This window comes from Rhinatrema bivittatum, chromosome 7, assembly GCF_901001135.1.
Source record: "Rhinatrema bivittatum chromosome 7, aRhiBiv1.1, whole genome shotgun sequence".
Taxonomy (NCBI): domain Eukaryota; kingdom Metazoa; phylum Chordata; class Amphibia; order Gymnophiona; family Rhinatrematidae; genus Rhinatrema; species Rhinatrema bivittatum.
This window is the reverse complement of record NC_042621.1, coordinates 93,051,409-93,076,003: the sequence shown is the minus strand read 5'-3', so window position 1 is coordinate 93,076,003 and position 24,595 is coordinate 93,051,409. Positions and strand designations below refer to the sequence as shown.

The window sequence follows — 24,595 nt, the reverse complement described above, 5'->3', positions numbered from 1 at the left end:
TTGAGAACGGCACATAAATTTTTCCATTATTCAAGGGAAAGAGACTGGCAGTGTTTATAGATCACACAGATCTCATTGATAGTAACAGAAAGGCTTAGAAAGACCGGCTCTTTCATTTTCTATTATTATTTTATTCATTTTCGTTCACTCTATTTGGTTTTTGTAACAGGTGTGACTGGTCAGCTTCATCTTTTTTTTTTTTTCTTTTGTTTTTTTTTTTCTTTTTAAAGTGAAACAAAGGAGCGGTTCTGAGTTCTAACCAAAGTAGAAATGACAAACGATTGGTCATGAAAACTGTGGCTTTAATGTAAACACTACATTTGATTGAATTTACATATTTTGCTTTTCTTTTTTTTTCTTCTTTTTTTTTTTTTTTTTTTTTGGAGGGGGGTATTTTTTTTTGCAGCACAAACATCCCACATGAGAGGGGGAAAAAAAAACAAACCCACTATTCACTAGAAGGAAGGCGAGGAGGGAGGAAACGAGGCAGCACAAAAAAAAAAAAAAAAGAAAAGAAGCATTCGTTGAAAAATTAAAAAGCAAAAAAGCAATAAAAGGAAGGAACTAAGAAGTCTATATCTGGTATATAATACACAGTATTCATCAGAACTTGAAAGTTTTAAAGGGAAATATTACGCAGCTATTGGCCAGCGAGAGCTGTGCTTGTTCTATACAAACCTGGACAGTGAAAGAGACTAAGGGGAGCAGAGAAAAAACAATGGGTTCTGTACACTTGAGCTGCATTAGGAAACAGCTGTGGTCTCTGCACTGCAATGGTCTTAAGAACTCCAGGCTAGAAAAGACCTTCCTTTATTAGAACCAGGGCGTTAAATCCGAAGAAAAGAAAAAGTAAATCAATTATCAATTTCTCCTCCCACAAATCAACTACAATTTGTATTAAAATAAAATAGGACGCAAGAACAGTAGAATGCCTTTTATAACCACTGGAAAGATATGATAAAAAAAGGAAAGACGTGTTGTTGGGTTTTTTTTCTTTACGCTATGAATCACATGGAAAACCCCTTTTTCAGTTGTATTTTTCTGATAGCTTGTAAGTGTAAAGGTTCAGCTATAACCAGCATTCTACGGAAACCCACAGCCACCGGTTCCATGGTCAGAATATTATACGTTGACCTGTTAAGGAAGGCGGTGTCCTACAAAGGCCAAAAGGTCATGCTACTGGTAGAACGTCAACAGGAGAGTCCATGAAGCAAATGTAGAGAGAAAGAAGGGCCCAGAATGGACATTTATAAAATAAAAGCACTGTACCGTAATGTTGGAAGGATTCCTCACAGTAAGACGTATTACAAGTAGGATTTCTGTCTTTCTTCCTTTCTCTTACCTCCTTCCCCCCACCCCTCATCCCCTGCATAAGTGAGGTTGGCACTGATATGGTTAAATTTCAGATAGTAAACAGACTCACTCCTTTCTCTCTCTGATTTCAGTGTTTTGAGTTGGAGGCAGGACGCAAGACGCCCTGTTTCTCACAAGACCCATGTAAACGCTTCATCGCTCCAGCGCTGTGCTTTAACTTGGAGGAAAGCCGCATTCCACAAGTGAGGAGTTAAATGGTGCAGTCCTGTGCGTCCTTTTTTAAAAAAAAAAAATAAATAAAGTTCCTAAATTTTATCAAAGAGCTGAAGAGAACAGATATAGGCGCTGAAGGCTCAGCCCTTCTTTTCCTCCTGCCAGTGTTAAGCCATGCACACGGTAGTGGTATCAAGATGGCTCCCTTACTTTATACCATACATAGAAATATATAAACAGAAGGGAACAAAAGACCCAAAGGATTAAAAAAATAATCTAACTTCTATTTCTTTTATGAAAGCGACTTCTTGAAAGCCCTGTTGGGGTACCAGGATTCAAAATTTTGGATAGAAAGTTACAAAACTTTACCTCTCTCCTATTTGTTTCACAAAGGGTTAAACTCTTCTCGGGGGGGAACCTGTTCTATTCAAAGCTCTTTGAGTTAAACTAAAAAGATTTTTGTGTGTGTTTTTATATATATATATATATATAATCATATATATATGTTTTTCATTAAGCCTTCTTTTTTTTTATTACCAACTTGCATTTTGTTTGACATAATCATTACCAAGTAAGTTGCTATACAGAACGGTCAGTATAAGCCACAGCCTCGGAGATTGTTGGCAATGATGATGTCAGTGACGGCATCAAATACCACCTGGATGTTATTTGTATCTGTGGCGCATGTCATGTGACAATAGATCTCCTTGTTGGGGGAGCGGTTCTTGCTTTCAAATTGTGCCTGGATATATGCGGCTGCATCTTCATAGGTGTTGGGTCCTGCACAAAAGCAAAGAACTCAGATGAGAATCATTTCTCACAAGAATATAACATGTGCTCAATCAAGGTGATTTGCAAGTACATGCTCCTATTTTTCTGCATTTTTTTTAGTATCTTTTATCATTTTAGTTGTGACCCTGTGAGACCACAGAAGTTTAAGTGAGTGAAACCTGGTGAATACATGGATATGAAACATTCAAGGAATACCGGGTGCTCCAGAAAGTGATATCGGTAGTTCAACAGGGAATTCTCTTCCTGTGTTGTATTAGATAATTAGAGGGTATTTCTGTGGACTCTTGAATGCTATTTTTCAAATTATTTTAAGAGAACAAAGTGTTTCACAGAGTGGAAGAAACTAATAAGAACCTCTTAATAAGTAATTGATAAGAGCCAAGAGTACCTTGATAAGAAACTGTTAGTTCATTCCTGCACTCCACCCTCTGCATCAGCACTGCATCCAGTGCCCAGCAAGGAGCTGGAAGTCACTCTTCCCCTGAATCACCACTGAACTACTGACTCACTGTGGTATTTTATGGACGATCTTCCTTATGATTCAGCATTTGAGCAATACTCCAGCAAGAGGTCAGGGGGCCTTTTTCTCTCTAAGGCCTGGATTTTCTAAGGTTGCAGACCTTAGAAAATCCAGTGGTAACGGGGGCGGGCCTGTGAAAGCTGGCAGCCATCGCACCGCTGCCGGCTTTTGCACCAAATAACTACACCATGGCCTGGATTTATCAAAATGCACTAAATATTGCATGTGATAGGAAAAGGGGTGTGTTTTATGGTAATAGGCAGTTTATGCTACTACCTATGTGAAGCTCTTAGTACAAATTGCAATAAGTGCCAGAATTAATGTGAGAGAGAGAGAGAGAGAGAGAGAGAGAGAGAGACTGAGACTAGCCATAATGCTCTCACACTAGAAAGGTATTTATATCTCTATGGGAGGCCCACCTAGTCACTCGAGGTGAGGTTTAGGTATTAGTGTAGGGGTTAGGGGCCACTTTGACATTCAAAGTGAGACATACAAACAGAACAGTGCTCTCTTGTGAAGATTTGATGACGTTTGGAGTGAGGAAACTCACCCAAAGATGAGATTTGTGCAATGTTCTCAAAAAGTCCATCAAGCTAGGTTGAGAGAACATTGCACAAATCTCATCTTTGAGTGAGTTTCCTCACTCCGAAGGTCATCAAATCTTCACAAGAGAGCACTGTTCTGTTTGTATGTCTCACTTTGAATGTCAAAGTGGCCCCTAACCCCTACACTAATACCTAAACCTCACCTCGAGTGAATGTCAAATTGAATGTCAAATTCAAATTTGAATGTCAAAGTGGCCCCTAACCCCTATACTAATACCTAAACTTCATCATTTCGCATGTGTTAAAGGCATTTTTTGCATGCAAAAACGCCATATAGACTTTGAGGTGTAGTTATTTGGCACGAAACTGGCAGCGATAAGGGTCCTTACCTTTCGCCACCAGCGATGTCTCTGCAGAGTCAGCCCCAGTGCCGCCCAGACACCTCCTCTTCCAGGGCCGACTCCACCCCCATTTAGGGATCACACGCGAAAAGAGACTTTTCGCGTGCAATCGCTTTTGAAAATGACCCCCTAAGCTAGAACTGCAACTTTCTTCCAGAAAGTTACTTAGAGGTGTTCATCCCTATGATGCAACATTTAAAAAATGTCTCAACTTAGCATTAGGGGGCATGAGCCTGCTGAACATATCAGCTCTATGTTGAGTTGTTGAGCTTCTTAAAATGAACTTGCATTTATATAGAGAATATCACACATTTAGAAAAGCTGCTATACAATATGACTCATTCTGGGATCATTGCTTTTTCATTCCTCTTCTTTAAGGATTATTTTTTATTAAGTTAACAGATTTTTAGCAATGCTATGTTGTATAACTATCTTGTATTAATTACAATTCCTCATTTTAGTTTAAAAAAAGACATTTTTGAACTACCCTGCTAAAAAGTATTCATTTTAATTAGAATCTATGGCAATTTCCTGATATGCAGCACATTTTAGGGATACACATTCATTTTAAATAAATGGGTAAAATGTGATAAAAGAGCCAATTTCTGGTTCATTATGAATGAAATGAACCAAAACTTGACTTATTCAGAAAATTTGTAAAATTTCTTGGGTTATTCATTTCCAGCAGCTTGCGCACACAAATTGCAGTTTTTGTCAAAACCAAATAACTTGAAAAATCCGAAGGAATAAAATGAAATAAAATTTGGACACACGATGTAATGAAAACAAAAGAAACTAACTGAACTGAATTTTTTTCCATGCAAGTTAACTCATTTATTCTAAAGGTACAAAAGATCTCAGACATGGAAAGATGAGGAGAATGTTTGGAAAGACTAAGAAAAGCAAGGGAAAAGTAATCGGTATAGTAAAGACAATGTGACAAGACATTTTTAGATATGTTAAAAAAAAAAAAAGAGGAAGTGAAAAGGAAGACTGGTGTGAAGGATGACAAGGAAAAAGAAGAAATACTAAAATTCATTAGTTCAGAATTCACCAATAAAAGGGGTTGGAGAAGGACAACAGAAAAATGGCGAGAATGCACGTGGTCGAGGGGTAGATGCTATTCCATTTACAAAGGAGAGAATTTGAAAGGAACTAGCAAAAGTGAAAATGGACAAGGCAATAAAGCCAGATGGGATTCATTTAATAGAATACTAAAAGCTGTTACGATTTCACCTGCTATGCATCCTTATTGTACCCTGACTATGATGCCTCCCCATCAGCTCCACTCCATGCTATCCACATCAGCTCTTCCCAGCTCTTTCAACTCAGCCTGTGGTGCAGCCTCCTATCCACCAGGAGTCCTTGGCGAACCATATCTCCAGCCTTGCCAAGCTCCTTCTCCATGCCTGCTCCATACCCAAGCCTCAACCATAAATAACTCTGCCTGTTCCCTGCCTCGATGTCTTCACATCAAGTCTGCCTTGGCTCCTTGCCCTGATCCCTTGCATTGCCTTGTGGCCATCTGGCCTTCTTACTCCTTACCTTGCGACCATCTGCCCTTCTTGCTCCTTGCCTTGTCTTGTGGCCATTTGGCCTTAGCATTCCTTGCCTTGCCTTGTGGCCATTTGGCCTTAGCATTCCTTGCCTTGCCTTGTGGCCTATCTAGGCCTTTTCTAGCTCTGTGGGCTATTTAGACCTTCCCTGCTCTATGGCCTATCTAAGCCTCCTTAGCACAGTGTGCCTTTGGGCCTTTATGTTCAGTGTTCCTTGTTCTGTGTGTCCTCTCTTGCTTGCACTCTAGTCTCATTTCCAGCCCTTGACTGCATTCCAGCCTCAGTTTCAGTCCTTGCCTACACGTCAGCCTCAGTTCCAGTCCTTGTCTGCACATAAGCCTCAGTTCCAGTCCTTGTCTGCACTCAAGATCCAGTTCCAGTCCTTGCCTGCACTCAAGATCCAGTTCCAGTCCTTACAGCACTCTGTTCCAGTATCAGCTCCTGCCTTTGACCAGCACTAACGAAGATGTACTGGTGCCTCAGCCAAGCCATACTGGCCCCAGATTCCAAGGGCTCAACCTGCGTGAGAGGTTGCTGGCTAGGGGGAAGACTGGCTCTAGTCCTGATCTGCCATCTTGTGGCACTCCCCGGATAGTGTTTCCTCTGACCAAGCCAGCCAACTGCAACAAAAGCTTACTCAAGAGGCAGCTCTGTTCAATCATACTTTGGAGACAGAGTGTTTCCACAGAATGGAGACAGTCAAATGTTGACCCTCTTCATAAAAGTGAAAACCATGAGGAAGCTGGTAATGACAGCTTGATTAGACTGACTTAAGTGGTTGGGAAGGTAATGGAGTCATTTCTAAAAGCAAAGATAGTGAAGTATTCTGGAGGTGGCAGGAGGTGGCCAGTGAAATTGGAATGTCATCCCCAAGCAATACAGGAAGTGGGAAGAGAAAGTAACAGAATCAATCAATTACAAAAAAAAACAGAAAAGGCAACTAGGAAGAGCAGCTGGAAAGTTATGACCACAAATACTCGTAGTTTGAGTAATAAAATCCCAGACCTGCAGGCCCTAATGGTAGAAGTAGAACTGGATATTGTTGCTGTTACAGAGACATGGTTCACTGAGTCTCATGTTTGGGATGCGGCCATCCCAGGCTACAACTTGTTAAGAAAGGACAAAGAGGACAGAAAAGGGGAGGAGTATCTCTTTATGTGAAAAACAGTATACAAGCAACTGAATTGGTGTGATCTCCAACCCAAACAGATGAACTGGATAGAGACCTGATCAAGGACATCCATAAGGTGGGAAAGAAGGGAGAAGTGTTGCTCGTTGTAGATTTTAATCTTCCGGATGTGGATTGGCGCATCCCTTCTGTGGAATTTACAAAAAGTAGAAAGATAGTGGATGCCCTTCAAGGTCTTCTGCTCAAACAAATGGTAGTAAAACCCATGAGGGTGGGTGTGATCCTTGATCTAGTGCTCACTAATGGGGATGTCTCTGATGTTCGGGTAGGAGCTCACCTGAACACTAGTGATCATCAGACGGTATGATTCGATATCTCAAATAGGATACAGAGAAGTCACATAATTTCCCGAGTTTTGAATTTCACAAATACGGACTTTGTCAAAATGGGGATGTTCCTGGAGGAAGAACTGGAAGACTGGGAGAAAATGAGTGAGGTGGAACAACAGTGGGCCAAATTAAAAGGAGCTATTACAAAGGCAATAAATCCATATGTTAGGAAAGTAAAGAAGAGTAAGAGGAAAAAGCAACCAATCTGGTTCTCTAAGGAGGTGATTAAAAAATGAAGGCAAAAAGAACAGCATTCAAGAAGTGTAAAGGATCCCAAAAAAAGGAACACAAGGAAGAATATCTGTTAAAAGTGAGGGAGACGAAGAAAGAAATCAGGAAAGCAAAACATCAAGTGGAAGAAAGAATTGCCAAAGAGGTAAAGAGAGGAGACAAAACATTTTTCATATATATTAGAGAAAGAAGGAAGACCTGACGTGGCAAAGTGAAATTGAAAGGTGATAAGGAGCACTGTGTGGAGATAGATGAAGAAATGATGGAAATATTAAGCAAATACTTCAGTTCAGTGTTCACTAAAGAAGACCCTGGAGAAAGACCATTGCTGGTTGATACGACCATAAATGGAGATGTGGGTAGATGAAACTCTGTTTAAAGAAGAGAATGTATGGGAAGAGCTAGGAAAATTGAAAGTGGACAAGGCCATGGGACCGGATGAGGTTCATTGCCAGGATACAGAGGGAGCTCAGAGATGTGCTGACGGATCCTCTGCACGACCTGTTCAATAGATTCTTGGAAATGGGAATGGTGCCGATTGATTGGAGAAGAGCGGTGGTGGTCCCGCTTCACAAGAGTGGTAGCAGAGAGGAGGCTGGAAACTACAGGCCAGTTAGTCTCACCTTGGTGGTGGGAAAATTAATGGAGACTCGCTGAAGGAAAGGATAGTGAACTATCTACAGTCAGGAGGATTGCTGGACCCGAGGCAGCATGGATTCCCAGGGGAAGGTCCTGTCAGACAATTGTGATTGATTTTTTTTGATTGGGTGACTAAAGAATTGGATTGAGGAAGAGTACTTGGTGTGATCTACTTGGAAATCAGCAATGCTTTTGATATGGTCCCGTATAGGAGGCTAGTGAATAAAATGAGAAGCTTAGGAGTGAGCTCCAAGGTGGTGGCAAAGTTTGTCTATTTGCGGATGATACTAAGATCTGCAACAGAATGGTTACGTCAGAAGGAGTAGAGAGAATGAGACATGATTTAAGGAAACTTGGTCTGGGATTTAATGCCAAGAAGTGCAGAGTCATGCATCTGGGATGTGGTAATCCAAAAGAGCTGTATGTGATGTGGGATGAAAGGCTGTTGTGCACGGATCAAGAGAGGGGCCTTGAGGTGATGGTGTCTAGCGATCTGAAAACAGTGAAGCAATGTGACAAGGTGTTAGCTAAAGCTGCATAGAGAGAGTAAGAAAAAAAGAACTGATAATCCCATTGTACAGGTCCTTGGTGAGGCCTCATCTGGAGTGTTGTGTTCAGTTCTGGAGACTGTATCTCAAAATGGACAGAGATAGGATGGAGGCGGTCCAGAAAGAGCGAACAAAATGTTATTGACCAGCTCCCCCGAGAGGGAGGAGTTAGCAATCTGTTAATGATCAGCTCCCCTGAGAGGGAGGAGTTAGCAATCTGTTATTGATCACACCGCCAGAGGGGCGGAGTTAACGATCTGTTGTGGATCTCTGTTCGGAGTTAGCAATCTGTTGTATATCTGCTAAGGGGTTAGCAATCGGATATGGATCTCCTCCAGAGGGGAGAAGATAGCAATTTGTTATACTCCGTAAGCGGGGTCGATGATCTGTTGTGGGTTGGCTCCCACGGTGTGGCAGTCTGTATGATACTGCTCTAGTAGTGTAAGGAATAAACACTTAGTGGAAATTGGTGAATCCCTGGGCCGATGGCAGATGACAGCGCCCCCAGGAGGATATCCTGAGAGGGACCACCGGCTAGGCTGGAGTATGGAGACAAATACAGATAGTTCTTTATTAGACAGGAAGTAGAACCACCAGAGGTGGCAGTAGTGAGCTGATGTGCCTGGCAGGGCTGAAGTCCCTCAGATACTGGAACTGCGATCTCTGGGTTGCTGAGCTGTAAAGAGAGACTATAGGTAGTGAGTAGACAGGATATGCTGGATACATAACCAGTAGTAGATGATACACTCACAATTGTGGATATTTGTAATGGCTACTATGCAACAGAGAGTCTTCAGTATATTTAGAAACAGGAGCCGTAGGCGAGTACTGGTTCCTATATGTAGTCTGGAATAAGACCTCACAATATCTGTGTATGAGATGGCTTCTGGAATAGAAGAAAGTCTTTGCAGAGTTGTAGGAACATGGTACCGGTTCCTATCTGTAATCTGTAATAGTAATGTACCAGATATAGGTATGCGATAGCTTCTGAAATAGAAGAGAGTCTATGAAGGGTTTTAGGAACATGGGCCCTCGTGGAGCGAGTACCAGTTCCTAGAGATGTGAATCGGAACTGGAATCGGTTTGGATTCCGGTTCCGATTCACATGTGGGTTTTTTTCCATCGGGCCCGATCGCGGTTTTTTTTATCGGCTGCGCCCGAGCCGATAAACAAAAAACCCACCCCGACCCTTTAAAACTAATGCCTTTGCTTCCCCCACCCTCTCGACCCCCCAAAAACATTTTACAGGTACCTGGTGGTCCAGTGGGGGTCCCGGGAGCGATCTCCCGCTCTCGGGCCATCGGCTGCCACTAATAAAAATGGCGCCGATGGCCTTTGCCCTTACCATTTGACAGGGTATCCGTGCCATTGGCCGGCCCCTGTCACATGGAGGGAGCACTGGATGGCCGGCGCCATCTTTAAAAATGGTGCGGGCCATCCAGTGCTCCTATCATGTGACAGGGGCCGGCCAATGGCATGGATACCCTGTCACATGGTAAGGGCAAAGGGCCATCGGCGCTATTTTGATTAGTGGCAGCCGACGGCCCGGGAGTGGGAGATCGCTCCCGGGACCCCCACTGGACCACCAGGTACCTGTAAAATGTTTTTGTGGGGGGTCGGGAGGGAGGGGGAAGCAAAGGGATTAGTTTTAAAGGGTCAGGGTGGGTTTAGGGGTTATTTTTGTGTGCCGTATTTCCTGCCCTCCCCCAAAACGATAAGAGAACCCTCACGATCAATATCGTGGGGTTTTCCTATCGTTTCGGGGGAGTCCCCGATTTCTAACGATTTTGAAAATATGAACCATATTTTCAATCGTCCGAAGCCCGATTCACATCCCTACCGGTTCCTATCTGCAATCTGCAAGAGTAATGTACCAGATTTAGGTATGCGATAGCTTCTGAAATAGAAGAGAGTCTATGAAGGGTTTTAGGAACATGGGCCCTCGTGGAACGAGTACCGGTTCCTATCTGCTATCTGCAATAGTAACTCACGATCTCCGTACCTGCGATAACGTCTTAGATAGAAAGGAGTCTTCAGAGATTAGGAACATAGGCCCTCGTGGAGCGAGTACTGGATCCTATCTGTAATAGAACTCACAGTGTTCACGTCTGTGATCGCTTCCAGGCAGTAAGGAGTCTTCTGAGCATTCAGAGACGTAGGCCCTCGAGGAGCGAGTACCGGATCCCGTCTTAGCAGTCTGAAATCAAGAAGAGAGAGCGGGGCCCCCGAGGAGCGGGTACCCTTTGGTAAGTTTGTGGTGGCAGAGCAGCAGAGAAGTTTCTTCCTTGCTAACTCGATTCATAGTAGCAAACAAAGATCTTTTAAGTTGAAAGCGGATGACGTCACTACGGGGGACACCCCCGAGGTTTGCGCCCTTGCCCGTACAAACTCTGGAGCGCGCGTGCCTTTACGTCATCAGGAGCATGGCGGATCTGCAGCGTCAGGCCAGCCTGGGGATTCCGGAGAGAAGCGGTGAGGAGAAGTTGTGGCAGCATCTGTCCGTCAGAGCCGAAGGGAGTCACCACAAAGGTAGAGAGGGTGGAGCGAGGGCGAGAATAGGCACGAATGCAATACAAAATGGTGTGTGTGTGTGTGTGTGTGTGTGTGTGTGTGTGAGGAGAGGTTGAATACCCTGGAGTACAGAAGTTGCAGGGCAGATATGATACAGACTTTCAGATACCTGAAAAGTTTTAATGATACACAATCGACAAATCTTTTTCCGTTGGAAAGAAATCAGTAGAACTAGGGGTCATGAAATGAAACTTCAGGGAGGACGACTCAGAACCAATGTCAGGAAATATTTCTTTTCGGAAAGGGTGGTAGATGCCTGGAATGCCCTTCCGGAGGAGATGGTGAAGACAAAACCATGAAAGAATTCAAAGGGGCATGGGATAAACACTGTGGATCCCTAAAGGTTAGATGATGGAAATGAAGAAAGAAGTGCATGGGGGTAACTTGCTGATGCAACTGTTACTATCCTTAACCAATAAGCATGATACTTTTGATGCAACTCCAACATTTTTCTCTGCTTCAACAGCAAGAGATAAAGGGGAATTAGACTCAGACAGCAATAAACAAGGTCCCTGACTTTTACAATCAGAAACTGATAAGTATGGGGGTGACATAAGCTTACTGGGCAGACTGGATGATTCATTTGGTCCTTTTCTGCCATCATTTTCATTTCTATGAATCCAGTGTAGTATAGGATACAAGGCAGTATGATTTTATCAAAGGGAGATCAAATCAAACAAATCTGATTTCTTTGCTGGGCAAGTAATCCAGAAGATTAGCTCATAACAGGGAGTGAGGTACTGATGCACATCAAACAGGAGGAAACTTGGAGTGCTCAGATCTTATATTCGCAAGGTTGCAAAACAGTGTGAGAACGGTTATTTACACTTTCGAATAATAGAAGGACTAGGGGGCATTCCAGGAAGTTAGCAAGTAGCACATTTAAGACTAATCGGAGAAAATTCTTTTTCACTCAACACACAATAAAGCTCTGGAATTTGTTGCCAGAGGATGTGGTTAGTGCAGTTAGTGTAGCTGGGCTCAAAAAAGGTTTGGATAAGTTCTTGGAGGAAAGTCCATTAACAGCTATTAATCAAGTTTACTTAGGGAATAGCCACTGCTATTAATTGCATCAGTAGCATGGGATCTTCTTAGTGTTTGGGTAATTGCCAGGTTCTTGTGGCCTGGTTTGGCCTCTGTTGGAAACAGGATGCTGGGCTTGATGGACCCTTGGTCTGACCCAGCATGGCAAAATCTTATATGCATAATTAAACATTTATATGTGCGAATATGGCACATCTGCATGTAATTTGTATTCTCTAAACATGTAACACATATGATCCTTCCCATGTAAAAGTACGTGTAAAAAAAGAGCATGGTTGAGCATGTAATGAGCTATTTTAAAAGCGACATATTCACGAACATCACCAAAACTATGCAAGTACATTTATTACTGCTCATTTACATACACAACTTAAAACTTTCATGCTGTTTTGCCACTTGGTGTCTGGTGGGCTGGCTTCTCCCAATGAATGGGTGGCAGGCTAAGGGGTGGCAGTGACTGATACTGGGACAGACCAAGCTACATTGGGGGGTGGCAGTGGGAGGTGGAAAATCCATATTCACAATGACTCCAATGGCCTTATGGATACTAATGTCACAACGGCTGAGGAAGGGGAGAAACCATAGGAGAAAGAGAAGTAGGAGGTATCCCTTCAGAGTATATAGGAGTAGAGCACAGTCAGTTCTGTATACTCTGGATCTGTCAGAGGAACAAATCTTGCACAGGTTCAGATTTAACAAGAAAACCATACTGTACCTACCTAAGCAAGCAGTTAGAGCAGGACCTGCACCTTTCTACCTGCAGGGGCCATGCATTGCTCATACACATCAAGGTCACTACTGCCCTTGCATTTTTAGTTACTGACACTTTCCAGATACCTCTAGGGGTCACAGCTGGAATAAGCCAGTCTGCCACCTCCACATGTATCCACAGGTCCTGGCTGCATTGCTCAATAAATCTCACTAATATAAGTCTTTTTCTTGGAGCAGACAGCAACAACAACAAATAGCCAATTTCTACCAAATTGTATACTTCCCTTCTATTTTGAGGGCTATCGATTGCACTCATGTCCCTATAAGGGCACCAGGGGAAGACAAGGCCACCTACTGCAACCACAGAGGCTTCCACACCCTCAATATGCAGATGGTCTCTGATGCCAAAGGCATCATCTACAACTATCTTCTTCTTATGGTCTCTCTCATATCTAGGTGGACTTGCAACATTGGCCCTGGAGGACCACTCCCACCTTGATCAGTGAACCACTTCACTGTCCGTCACTAAATAATATCTAACTCTGTTCTTCTGTGTGTTCTCCCCTATAGGTAATAAAGAATATCCACTCAAAATCTAGCTCATGTTTCCACTAGCTAACTAGGCCACTGCAGAGGCTTGCTATAACATGGCCCACCGGCATATCAGGGCAGTTATTAATGGATCCTTTGGCCTACTCAAAATGCATTTCTACTGCCTGGACAGATCTGGGAGATGCCTTCTCTACAACCCCTCTAGGATCTGTGAGAAGTTTCTAGCCTGCTGCAAGCTTCATAACCTGGCCAAAACCAGAGGTCTGTCTCCTCCAGAGGGATTAGATGATCATCTAGATGAAGAGGAGGAGGAGGAGACACATGACCTGAGCCAGGAAGAATTGCAGAAAATACATTGCCAGACTCAGTAGATTATACAGGAAAGGAACACTCTGATCCAAAGATATTTTAGACATTGAAGGTGCATTTATTTATTATGTGGTACTCAATGTGATACTGAATAAGTTAAAAACAAATTGTGGACTTCTTTGGGCAGCTTCTTTTTGGGGGTGAGGGAAGCTCTGTTGCCTTGGCTTGCCAAGTCTTGTACTCTTCCGCAATGGAGTTCTATTACAGCTTATGCTGTCCTTGGAGAGCCTGGGACCAGGGAGCTGTGGCTCATGAAGGAACTGGAGGGCTCTGAGGCAGCTGGGATGATGGTGGGCCTATTCTCCTTTGACACCTGTGGCTTTGGAGATGGGGGAACATCTCTCACTGCTGGTGGTGGTCAAGTTGGTGGTGGTAGTGATGCTGCTGGCTGCCTCGTGGCAGGTGGTGGTGGCAGAAGTGGTGGGTCAACCACTATGGGTGGTGGTGGTGGAAGAATAGATGGAGTAGCCCAGGCTTGACACTCTGGCTTGTGGAGGCGCCATCCAGGGTGGTGGTGCTGCTACATCAATGGAGGCAACATGTAGTACACGGCTGGTGGGGTTGCAGCTGGCAAAAGGGGCATCCTTTGAAGAATCTCCCTCCACAAAGCTGTCTGGTCTCCATCTATTCGGACTGGGCCTGCCTCTGTTCATAAATGCCTCTCATGACCTTCTGTACACCCTGCATCTCCTGCTGCAGATCTTGCATCTCTTTTTTTTAACCACATCCCGCAGACTCTGCAGGTCATGCCTGAGGCCACAATCTCCTCCACCACTTGAGTATTCACAACCATTACGTGCCTTTCCATTAGAGTGCCTACATCCCTCTCCTTAGCTGATCTGCCCTGCTCCAGCCCTGCTGTAGGCCACTAGAACTCTGGCACGCGTGACTGAGTCAGGGTATGCCGGTTTTCCTCCTCATCCTTCAGGTGTCTACCCAGTGTCACTTGTGGCACGTCTGTTGCTACTTCCTCCTCCTAATTTTTTTCCTCCTGTTGTCTATGCTGTGTTACGTTGCTCTTCTGATGCTCAAAGCTCCTCCTCTTCTGGACTAAAAGGCAGTACCAGAGAGTGCTGCCTTGCCCTTCGGAGGCCACTGGGTCCTGAAGCGTTGGGGTCATCACCTAGCTGGTCCCCTGCAAACGAAGGGTGCACATACTGTAATTATACATGCTAGGTGGCTTTGTTTCTTCACACTCACTGGACATTTTCTTTCTGCCTTATGGAACATATCCATGGGCACTACTCTAGCACCTCCAGCTACTCAACTAACTGAACAGAAAGCATTCGAACGGAAGCAAAATCTACCCTAGATACACTTGTACAATACCAGCAGCCAATGTCAGAGAGATGTCTCAAGATTTCATGTGGCTCTTGATTAGGGTTGACAACTGGCTCATGACTTTCTTCACAGGTAGATTCAGGCCTTCATTTAACCCAACTGCATTCTGGCACATACTGTTCTGACTTTCCTATTGCTGTCCTTTAAAAAAGCTATAATACAGGTTAGTGCATGCTATGTGGTAAATCCTGGACTGGATCAACCTGTTCAGATTTTATGGAGCCACTTGGCTAGCCTACTCTTCAATACTCACTCTGTCTGACTTGTGCACCATGTCGTATTTCTAAGAGTACCATATTTATATCTAAGATGTGTGTGTGTGTGGGGGGGGGGGGAATTTGTGACCCATTATAATGTCCCACCCTTTTACTTACATCCTGTATGTGTCATTAGCAGATCAGAGTGCCCTCAGTATGACAGCAGCATCACTAGACCTATCCTGTCTGATGTCAGCTTAGTGTCAGTAAGCAATGGAGGTGCACCATTTCCCCAGTGAGTGGGGTCTTTTCACAGAATGCCAGCATAGGAATGGTGCCTTCACAGAGAAGGCTCAGAAGAGAATATTTCAAGAAAAGGACATCTTGGAAGTTTAGAAGATGCAAGAAAAAAAGAGATTGCCACTAACTGAGGACTAGTTTACAGAGAGGTGATACAGGCAGGGCTCAAAGCAATTTTCCCTGAAGTCTAATTACTTCCTCATACCCACTAGATACTTCTCCTCCAAAAATGTCTCCAGTTCCTTTTCCAGATTATGGTGTTCTAAACGTTAACAATAAAACGTGCCTTATTTTCTCCATCCTTTGAGCACAAAATCCCTTACATAGAGGGTTGGAAATCTATTTTGCTTTCACTTATGTTTGTTGCTACCTGGGGTAAAATATCTTTCCCCTCTTGAGAGTTAATTGCTAAACCAGCAATGCTATCTATGATATAGTAAACGGAGTAAGGAGCAGTGATCTTCTACTTTGGTTCAGTAATCCTGCCTATTTTAGGGGTGTGCAGTCATTTCATAATGAAATAAAAAACTCAGGGCCGGATTTTCAAAGGATTTACGTGCGCCGGGCCTATTTTATAAAGGCCCGGTAAAGAGCGTAAAGCCCAAGGACGCGTCTAAGTCCCGGGGCTTTACTAAAGGGGCGGTCCGGGGCAGGGCGGGGGAGGGGCCAGAGGCTTCTGGCACAGCGGCCATTTGCCGTTGTGTCAGAGGATGGTGTGCCAGCAGACTGTCGGCAGGCGCAAACGGTATGATAAAAATTTGGGGGGGGGGGAGGTAGAGTAGGGTGAGGGGGGGGGGAAAAGGTTAGGGGAAGGGGTGGGAAGGTTAGGTTAAAGGGAAGGGAAGTTCCCTCCCAGGCCGCTCCGATTTCAGAGTGGCCTGGGAGGGAATGGGGGAAGCCTGCAGGTGTTGGTGTGCGCAAAGTGCACTAGTGTTCTCCCCCTTGCTCGCGCCGACCCCCAATTTTATAACATGTGCGCGTGCAGCAGGAGCAGTTCCAAAAAAGAATTTATGTTGCAGAATTCTGGACCATTTGTACAGCTTTTAATACAGACACCAGTAGTCCAAGATATACAGAATTACAATAGTCGAGTTTTGTCAGGACGAGAGATTGCAAAGTTATCCGAAAATCAGTAAGTCTCAAATATGGCATCAGCCTGCATTGAAGGCGAAGCTTAAAAAAAGACATCTCTTCAAATAGATTTAATCTGGGATCAAAAGAATAGAGCAGAATTGAACATGACTGAGATTTCTGATCTGGGTCACAACAGGAAAAGTATGGCTGTCAAACTGCGGGGCCGCATGTAGTTTGGGTAATGGGAGTCTACTTATTATGATAATTTCTGTTTTAGCAGAATTAGATGCTAACTTATCTGTTAGCCAGCACTTGATCATATTTAAATAGTTTGTTGCAGTAGCAAACATATTTGATACTGTTGGGAAAGATAAATTGAATGTCATCAGCATATATCCTGTAATACAGGCTGAAACCAGCCAAAAGCTTACATAAGAACATAACGTTTGCCATACTGTGTCAGACCAAATGTCCAGCAAACCCACTATCCTGTATCCTCTAGTGGAAAATCCAGATAACCATGTGTCTTATCTCAGGAATAAGCAGTGGAATACCCCAAGTCCACCTTAATAATGGTTTATGGACCTTTCTGGCCAATGAGAAGAGGAAGGACATCAAAGGTTCATAACAATGTCCATAAAGTTCAAGATATTATTGAATTTAGAGGCAAGCAAAAAGTTCAACTTGTCAGCATCAAGCCAAGTCATTCATGTCAGTAATTTCACAGTCCTCTGACATGGGCTGTGTTTCGAAAAGACTGCGTCAGGAGGGAGCCTAACAAAACAGTAAATACTGAAATCTGAAAAACAATTTAAAAAACAAGGACATATATATCCGGGAATATACAAATATATATATATATATATGGTATATATAAACAAGAACCATTGTAAAAGGGAAATATATAATGTCCATTATCAAGCTGTCTATACATGAGCATCCATAAAAAGTGTTTATTTAAAAGGGATAGCTATAATTGTTTCAAAATGTGTTACACAAGGCACCTATAAGTGTAAAGAAATATACAGTAAGATGTTGTACATCATTTGTAATAATGTAAAAATAGACTTAAATGTTCACAAACTTTAGAGCACAAGAACATGCCATACTGGCTCAGACCAAGGGTCCATCAAGCCCAGCATCCTGTCTCCAACAGTGGCCAATCCAGGCCATAAGAACCTGGCAAGTTCCCAAAAACTAAGTCTATCCCATGTTACTGTTGCTAGTAATAGCAGTGGCTATTTTCTAAGTCAACTTAATTAATAGCAGGTAATGGACTTCCACAAATGACAGGGTACTCATCTACAATATGAAAGGTATTGGGATCTGCACATTGAATCTGAAACATCATATGAAATTGTGTGTATTACAATGAAGGAGTGTTGAAGATCAAAAAGACATGAGAAATAGTAAAAAAAAAATAATAAATTAAATTATATAATAGAAATGCAATCAACTTACCCCCCAAACCAAAAGTTAAAAGATCCAGAAAAAATTCTCTCTAAGAAATGCTATTGGATAATGGGTTGAATCTAGAAAAAGAGAGAATCCCAAAAGAGTAATTTTTAAAGTGTATATATACAGATGAGCATATACACTTTTATTGTATTTAGATGCTTGCCTCTAAATACAATAAAATCTTGAACCTTATGGATATTGTTATGAACCTTTGATGTCCTTCCTCTTCTCATTGGCCATTTCTATTTGATAGCTGGACTTTCACCTATTTTCATTTTTGCTTATGGACTTTTCTTCCACAAACTTGTCCAAACCTTTTTTTAAACCAAGTACACTAACCGCTTTTACCACATCCTCCAGCTACGAATTCTAGAATTGAATTATTCATTGAGTGAAAAAATGTTTTCGCCTATTACCTAATAACTTCACTGCATGTCCCCTAGTTTTTGAACATTTTGAGAGTAAACAACTGATTAGGATTTACACATTCACTCCACTCATTATCATATCTCCTCTCAGTTGTCTCTTCTCCAAACTGAAGAGCCCTAACCTCTTTAGCTTTTCCTCATAGGAGAATCATTCTACCCCCTTTATCATTTTGGTTGCCCTTCTCTGTACTTTTTCTAATTCTGCTTTATCTTTTTTGAGATGCGGTGACCAGAATTGCACACAATACTCAAGGTGTGAGCTTACAATGAAGTGCTACAGAGCCATTATGTCACCCTCTGCTTTATTTTCCATTCCTTTCTTAATAATTCCTAGTATTCTATTTGCTTTCTTGTCTACCACTGCACACTAAGCAGAGTATTTCAATATATTATCCACGATGACACTTAGATTCTTCTCTTGCGTGGTGACTTCTAATTTTTAACCTTACATTGTGTAGCTATAATTTGGGTTGCTCTTTCCGACATGCATCACTTTGCACTTGCTGACATTAAATGTCATCTGCTTTTGAATGACCAGTCTGGCAAGGTTCTCTTACAATTTCTCACAATCCTCTTGTGATTTAACAATTTGGAATAATTTTGTATCATCAGCAAATTTTATCACCTCACTCATTGTTCCCATCTCTAGGTCATTTATAAATATGATAAAAAGCAATAGTCCTAGTACAGATTCTTGAGGAACTCCATTATTCATGTTTCTCCATTGAGAAAATTGACCATTTAGCAATACTCTCTGTTTTCTTTCTTTTAACCTATCCCATGACTTTCTAATTTCCTAAGAAGTCTCTCATGAGGGACTTTGTCAAATGCTTTCTGAAAATCCAGATACGCTATATCAACTGACTCATCTTTATCCATATGTTTATTCAAGCCTTCAAAAAAAAATGTAGCAGAACAGTGAGGCAAGACTTCTATGTTGGCTTTTGTCTCATTAAACTATGATTATCTATATATTCAGTAATTTTGTTCTTTATAACAGTTTCAACCATTTTTCCCAGCACTGATGTCATGCTCATTTGTCTGTAGTTTCCTGGGTCACTCCTAAAACCCTTTTAAAAAACTGGGGTTATGTTGGCCACCTTCCAGTCTTCAGGTACTGTAGCTAATTTTAATGACAATTGTCAATTTAAGTTGACAATTTCAATTTTCAGTTCTTTCAGCACTCTGGGATGTACACCATCTGGTCCAGGTGATTTCCTACTCTTTAGTTTGTCAATTTGCCCATTTACATCTTCCAGGTTCACTGAAATTAGTTTCGGTCCCTCTGAATCATCACTTTTAAATATCATTTCTGACATTGGTATCTCCCTTATACCTTTCTCAGTAAAGACAAAATAAATAATTAATTCAGTTTCTTCACTATGATCTAGTGGTCCAACTGACTCCCTCATAGACTTTCTGCTTTAAATGTATCTGAAAAAGTTTTTATTTAAGTTTGTGATTCCACAGCAATCTTCATTTTAAACTCTGCCTTTGCCTTCCTTATCAATGCTTTGTATCTAACTTGCCAGTACTTATGCTGTTTCCTGTTTTCTTCATTGGATCTCTTTTCTATTTTTTTAAGGATGTCCTTTTGACTATCATAGCCTTTCTCATCTCACTTTTTAATCATGCTGACATTCATTTGGCCTTTCTGTCACCTTTTTTAATGTGTGGAATATACCTGAACTGTGCTTCAAAGATTGCATTTTTAAATAATGTCCATGCCTTATATCAACTCTTAACCTTTGCAGTTGCTTCTTTCAGTTTTTCAAAACATTTTTCTCATTTTCTTATAATCTTCCTTTTGAAAGTTTAAAGGTGAGCACAGTAGATTTCTTTAGTGACTTCCCTCCAGTTATTAAGTTAAATTTGATCATGTTATGCTCACTAATGCCAAATGGACTCAACATAGTGGCACGCATGATTTGGCATGAGAAGTAACTAAGGATTAGGTCTAAAATAGCTCCTCCTCTTGTCAATTCTTGTACCAGCTGCTCTATGAAGCAATCATTTATTTAATCTAGAATCTTTACCTATTTAGCATGTCCTGATGTGACATTTATCTAGTCAATACTGGGGTATTTGAAATCACCTATTATTGTGTTGTTAATTTTATTAATTTCCCTAATTTCTGTTAGTATTTCATCATCTGTCTGTTCATTCTTGCCAGGAGATGGTTGTACTCTCCCACTGCTATTCTATTCCCCTTCTCACATAGGGCTAAATTTTTAAACCTATGCGCGAGCATAAATTTGTACGCGCAACCTGGCGCACGCAAATCTATGACCGATTTTATAACATGTGCGCGTAGCCATGCACATGTTATAAAATTTGGGGTCGGCGCACGCAAGGGGGTTCACACTCGTACACCTTGCGCGCGCCGAGCCCTAGGGGAGCCCCGATGACTTTCCCTGTTCCCTCTGTCCCCCCCATCCTCCCCTCCCTTCCCCTACCTAACCTGCCCCACAGCCCTATCTAACCCCCCCCCGACCTTTGTTGGTGAAGTTGCGGATGCCTCTGGGCAGGCGTAGGTTGCGCATGCCAGCCTCGGTCCCATCCCCATCCCCGCCTTGCCCACTCCCCGCCCATTTTTTCAAGCCCCGGGACATACGCGCATCCCGGGGCTTGCGGGTGTCGCCGGGCCTATGCAAAATAGGCTCGGCACGCACAGGAACAGGTTTTCGGGGTTACAGGCGTAATATACGCGATTAACCCTTTGAAAATCTGCCCCATATAATTTCTGTCCATAAAGATTCTACGGTGCATTGTGTTTCCTACAGAACTTTTATTCTGTTTAACTCTATGCCCTCTTTAAGATTTGTAGCACCACCCCTCCACCAATTTGATCCATTCTATCCTTGCAATATAATTTGTACCCTGGTATCATAGTGTCCTCCTTCCACCAGGTCTCTGAGAAGCCAATTATATCTCCCTCTTCATTTAGTGCTCTACATTCTAACTCTCCCGTCTTATTTTTTAGACTTCTAGTATTTGTAAAGAGACATTTCAAAGTATGTATTTCATTTGTATTAACAGCCTGCTTATCAGTTGATTGGGGTAATTTGGAATCTTTCTGTTCTTTACTTAAAGGCATCTGGGTTACTTTGGTATTTATTGCAACTTATCAAGATACCTTCATTTCTCAGTTTTGTACTATCCTTCAAAGAATCATCATTCTGAACCATGCACTTCTGAACGACAGTTGGCCTTCCCCCATCATCTAGTTTAAAAGTTGCTCTATCTCCTTTTTAAAGGTTAGCGCCAGCTGCCTGGCTCCACTCTGGTTAAGGTGGAGCCCATCCTATCGGAATAGGCTCCCTCTTCTCCAGAATGTCTCTTATTTCCTAACTAATCTAAAATCCTCTTTCCTGAACCATTGTCTCATCCATGCAACTATGCATAGAATGGAGAGTATTTCTGAGAATGCAACCCTGGAGGTTCTACATTTCAGTTTCCTAACCAAAAGACTTAATTTAGCCTCCAGAGTCTTCCTCACAACAGTCGGCTTCTCCCCAGCACATTCTAAAATCTTCGCTAGGTGATGTGTGAGGTCCATTAGCTTCGCACCAGTCAGGCAAGTTACCAAGCAATCCTCATGATTTATCTTCTGCCTTTCAGACATTTCAAAGTAAATTACATACAGGTGCAATAGGTATTTCCCTGCCCCAGGCTCACAATCTGTTTGTACCGGAGGCAATGAAGGGTGAAGTGACTTGCTCAAGGTCACAAGGAACGACAGTGGGATTTGAACCCTGGCTTCCCTGGTTCATAGCCTGCAACCCCTCCACTTCTTGACCACCAGCCAGCCAGCTGTTTACATTTCTAATGATCGAATCACCCACTATAACGGCCATCCTACCCTTCCCACCTGGGCACATGGCCCTGGAGACATATCCTTCATTCGAGAGGATAAAATATTACCTGGTGGGTAGGTCTTAGCTATAGGATCATTTCCTGCCACAATAAGGTGATGGTCTCCTCACATGTAACCTTGCTCCTCCAAAGTAGCTCAAGGGCTGCTAGAAAAGAGTTGGGGGTCACTCTACTCTGTCCCTGATGGTCTCATCTATATACCCCTCTTTCTGCCCCAGCTGTTCCAAGTCTCCTGAGGCAGAGAGAGAGGTATATATTGGAGAATGTGGGAAAATATAAAGGGCCAAATGTTTAAAAACGTCATTCCCATCATCCTCAACATCAAAGAAATCCAAAGGGTCAAGTCATGTGCATTCTTATCAATCCAATGAATCATGATAGCTTTCCACCAATAAGCTTAACCAAATCCAAACAAAATAGGGAATCAAATATTGTTTTCAACAAACAAACATACATATAGTAAATGTGGTATTATATAAACAATCAGGCCAATACATTACAGTGCGCTCCAGTGGAGCGCACTGTTAGCCCACGTTTGGACGCGCGTTTTCGACGCGCTAGCTTTACCCCTTATTCAGTAAGGGGTAATAGCGTGTCGAAAACGCGCGTCCAATCCCCCCGAAACTAATAGCGCCCACAACATGCAAATGCATGTTGATGGCCCTATTAGTTATTCCTGCGCGATTCAGAAAGCAAAATGTGCAGCGAAGCCACACATTTTACTTTCAAAAATTAACACCTGCCCAAAGGCTGGCGTTAATTTCTGTTGGCACCGGGGAAGTGTACAGAAAAGCAGAAAAAACTGCTTTTCTGTACACCCTCCAACTTAATACCATAGCGATATTAAGTTGGAGGCCCAAAAATAAAAAAAATTAAAAAATTGAAAATTGGCCGGAGGCCCGTGGGTCAGAAGACGGACGCTCAATTATGCCGGCGTCCTTTTTATGAACCTGTGGCTGTGAGTGGGTTTGAGAACCGATGCCGGCAAAATTGAGCATCGGCTGTCAAACTCGCTGACAGCCGCTGCTCCTGTCTAAAAAGAGGCGCTAGGAATGCGCTAGTGTCCCTAGCACCTCTTTTTACCGCAGGCCCTCATTTGCATACTAAATCGCGCGCACAGGAGAGTGGCCTGTGTGCGCACCGGGAGAGTGGGTACTCGCCCGCTCTACCGTGACTTTTACTGTATCGACCCAAATGCTAGAAAAGTCGCCAATACAGCAACCTAACCTATAAGCACTTTGTTGAAATCATCCATCTACATCCAAAAGTAAATTTTCATAAACAATTTTTAGCTCATAAAGATTCAGGCATAAAAATGCCAAACAAAAATTCAGGCATAAAATGCCTACAAAAACAAACTTATCTGATATACAATGGTACATCCAAAATCTTATGTTTTCTTTTTCAAAAATAATCTCTTTCTAGCAGTCCCTCAGAAGATAGTCCAACATTAACCCAAAGTCCACAGCTGTCCCGACACTAGCATTTTGGCAATTTGTGCTTGTCTATTTTTAGGGGTTTTGGGGGGGGGGGAGGGGGGGTAACCACTGAAATGTGTTGAACCATTCTGTCATACATTTCACCAATAGATAAATCCTGGCATCACGAATGGCTTTGACTTTAAACCAGACTAACCAGGGCCTCCTCCTTCAAAGATTTCTGGGAACAAAACATACGTCTTTGACACTTTAAATCATACATCCTATCTCCTGTTTGGATATAAGCTATATAAAGAAGACCTATTTTTGTCATAAACTGGAATAGGATTTTAAATAACTGTTCATTTGATCTTATGTTCCTTACTGACCATGCAAAAAAAATGTCATAGAACAACCAGGAGGCGTTAAAAGTTAACTATCCTGAAGACTCAAATGATAATAGTTTCCTTCGACTCTCAGTCTGCTTATTTTAAAGATACTTTGAATAATTTTAAAACAAAGATTATTAAGAAGATCAAATTGAATAAATTCCAGTACGATGATCAAGATTATAGAAATGGATCAATATATCCTGGATGATGACTGTTCATTCACAGCCTTGTTTTAAAAAAGTTACATTTGATAGTTCATCAGATGATTCAAATTTGGGCGGGGGATATGAACAGGCCAACTCTGCCCCTTTTTAAGATGGTTGGCATCCTCAGTTATCCAGGTAAGTCAAGTGATCAGGTTATCCTCGAGGAAATCCTCCAGACACAGTCTCACCAATATCGGAATCGCTTATACAACGGAAATTGAGGTGGCTCCCATCTGCTTGTTATGGTTTTGAGGTGTTGAAGTGGATTCTTGGGTACTGCGGTGATGGCCACTCCCACGGGGAGGAGCCCTGTGAGGAACCGCAGTCCTAGGCTAGACTCGAGACAGCAAACACAGAAGATTTGTCTTTATTATACAGCTG

At 42.4% G+C, this 24,595-nt stretch overlaps 1 protein-coding gene across 1 annotated transcript in view; it reads right to left on the bottom strand.

Moving 5' to 3' along the window:
- Nucleotides 1-361: 361 nt before the first annotated feature.
- LOC115096167 (guanine nucleotide-binding protein G(o) subunit alpha-like) overlaps nucleotides 362-24,595 on the bottom strand; it is a 49,170-nt gene continuing 24,936 nt past the window's right edge. The window contains exon 2 of the mRNA XM_029610679.1: nucleotides 362-2,307. Within this exon, the coding sequence (XP_029466539.1) occupies nucleotides 2,120-2,307 (188 nt within the window). The 3' untranslated portion in view covers nucleotides 362-2,119. The remainder of the gene's footprint in view (nucleotides 2,308-24,595) is intronic.